Source organism: Austrofundulus limnaeus, unplaced genomic scaffold, assembly GCF_001266775.1.
Source record: "Austrofundulus limnaeus strain Quisiro unplaced genomic scaffold, Austrofundulus_limnaeus-1.0 Scaffold322, whole genome shotgun sequence".
NCBI lineage: Eukaryota > Metazoa > Chordata > Actinopteri > Cyprinodontiformes > Rivulidae > Austrofundulus > Austrofundulus limnaeus.
Window position 1 is genome coordinate 300617 of NW_013952724.1, and position 1997 is coordinate 302613.

Sequence of the window (1997 nt, forward strand, 5' to 3'; positions counted from 1 at the left end):
CCCCCCACCTGGGCGTTTCCACTGGCCCCAAAGGGGTCCTACGAGTCCACCACCGCCCCAGCATCCTGTCTATAGACGTGGAGCTGCACGTTTACTTTCTTTACATGTCATTAAACTTTGTGCAGTGCTTCGTGAGATATTTTGCTAACAGGTCTTGTTTGTGGCAGATGTCGGCTGACCATCGTTGATCAGGTTTAAAGGAGTTAGCTGTGTTTGTCCGGGCTGCAGCCCCTCACCTGCACGGCCAGGCAGCGGGCATCACTGCTCTGCAGAGCGGCTCTCATGTCCTCTATCAGCTCCCTCAAACTCGCATTTTCATCCTCCAGTTTTCCGATCCGGTCCTCTGCCGCCTCCAGGGCCACGATCTCCTCGTAGCACTCCCGGGTGCAGGAGCCCCGCCTGCGGCCSGGGGAGCTGCAGCAGCGGCCGTTCGCACCCCCGGACAGCAGCTTTTCTCGCCGCTTCAGGGGGCTCCTGAGGCGGATCTGAGTCTCGATGTGCTCCCCGTCCTCCCCGACCAGCAGCCGGTCGGTTTCATACCGACACCCGGCCCTGGTGCTGAAGTAGCCGCAGAGCTTGGCGTGGAAGTGTCTGAAGGTCAGCTCACCGGGCAGACGATCCGAACCCCTCGCGAGCTCCGGGTCCGCGTTCAGACCCAGAACTTCACACAGGACGTTAAAGTCCTCCGCGGGGATCCTTCCAGCACCCCGGTAGTCCAGATGGTGGAAGATCTCCTGCAGGTACTGGTCCAGTCCGGTGGCCAGCACGATGATTTCATTCTCCACCCCCCGGTCCAGTCCGTAATGGTAAGCCAACGTGCTGACGATCCACTGAGTTCTGCGCGCKGGTCGGCGGTACGGATCAAAGCAGTCCACGGAGTCCATCATTTGGACCGAGCATCATTTCCACAGACAGGACACGAGCACTGCTTAGTCTGCGCGTGCTGCATTTTCCCTGTGGCAGCGGGAGATCGCGCGAGGCGGGTTAAACCCAGAACAGATCCGAATTAAGCACTGCCCCCAAACCCACACGATCCAGGACTGTCCCAGGGGTTCTCCCAGCCTAATCAGCACCAGGTGTGGGAACTGTTGGCGGGTCCCTTCCTTCTTGGCCTCTAAGCTTTCATTATTTTTGGTCACCTAAAGACGAAGTCAGCTGATCATGTTTTTGACTTTAACACAACTGTGTGAAGTTTTGTTAAAGTTGTCGATCAGCGCGTCGGATCAAACGCCCTGAGGAACACTGGGGTGGCCACTGACGGAGCCAGACGAGATCTTCCGCCGCCATCTTGAACAGATCTTCCTGTGTCCTTGCCCTACTGTCGAGTTCTCCTATGTTTCAAGTCAAACGCTGCTTTGTTTAGCTCCACACAAACATGTTCCAGCTCAGGAAATGTATTTATACTGTAAATATTCAAAGAGCTTCTCCTCCTCCAGCTGTGGGGAATAGGAGCTCTTTCGCTGTCCTTAAGGCCCTTATTGACGTGTTTTGATGGGAGCTCCAGATGTTGGAATTTTAGGCTGTTTCAGTCCAACATCCTCCCACACAACACTGAATAATACATTTAGTCAGAGAACTTTAGTGGTTGTTACCAATCTGTACACTTATCACCTGCTGCCAACAAAACAAACAAAAAGCTGTGTTTCCTGTTTGTTTTTACAAGTTTTAAGATTGTTGTGAGCTTTCATCGGACTTTCATCAGACAGATCCATTTTCCTTTTCTTGTCACAAAGTATAATATATAGTATATCAAACTCTTTATATGTGGATCATGACCTCGGTGAAGGGTGATTATGTTTTTGCCTGAGTAGTAGTGTGTCAGAGCTGAAGATGCTGAAGTTTTCTTTGAGAGAAAAGAATGGAGAACAAAGAGACCTGACATTATTTGGCAGAACATTGTTGACAAAAACAGAATCTATATCCAGGTTGATTTGTCCAGCATACTCTCTAGCTCAGTATTTCCCAAAGTTGGGGTCATGACCCACAGTGGGGTCCTG

At 51.8% G+C, this 1997-nt stretch overlaps 1 protein-coding gene across 1 annotated transcript in view; it reads right to left on the reverse strand.

Annotated features, from left to right (window-relative positions):
- efcc1 (EF-hand and coiled-coil domain containing 1) overlaps positions 1–1273 on the reverse strand; it is a 29043-nt gene extending 27770 nt beyond the window's left edge. The window contains exon 1 of the mRNA XM_014022278.1: positions 237–1273. Within this exon, the coding sequence (XP_013877732.1) occupies positions 237–887 (651 nt within the window). The 5' untranslated portion in view covers positions 888–1273. The remainder of the gene's footprint in view (positions 1–236) is intronic.
- Between the last annotated feature and the right edge of the window lie 724 nt (positions 1274–1997).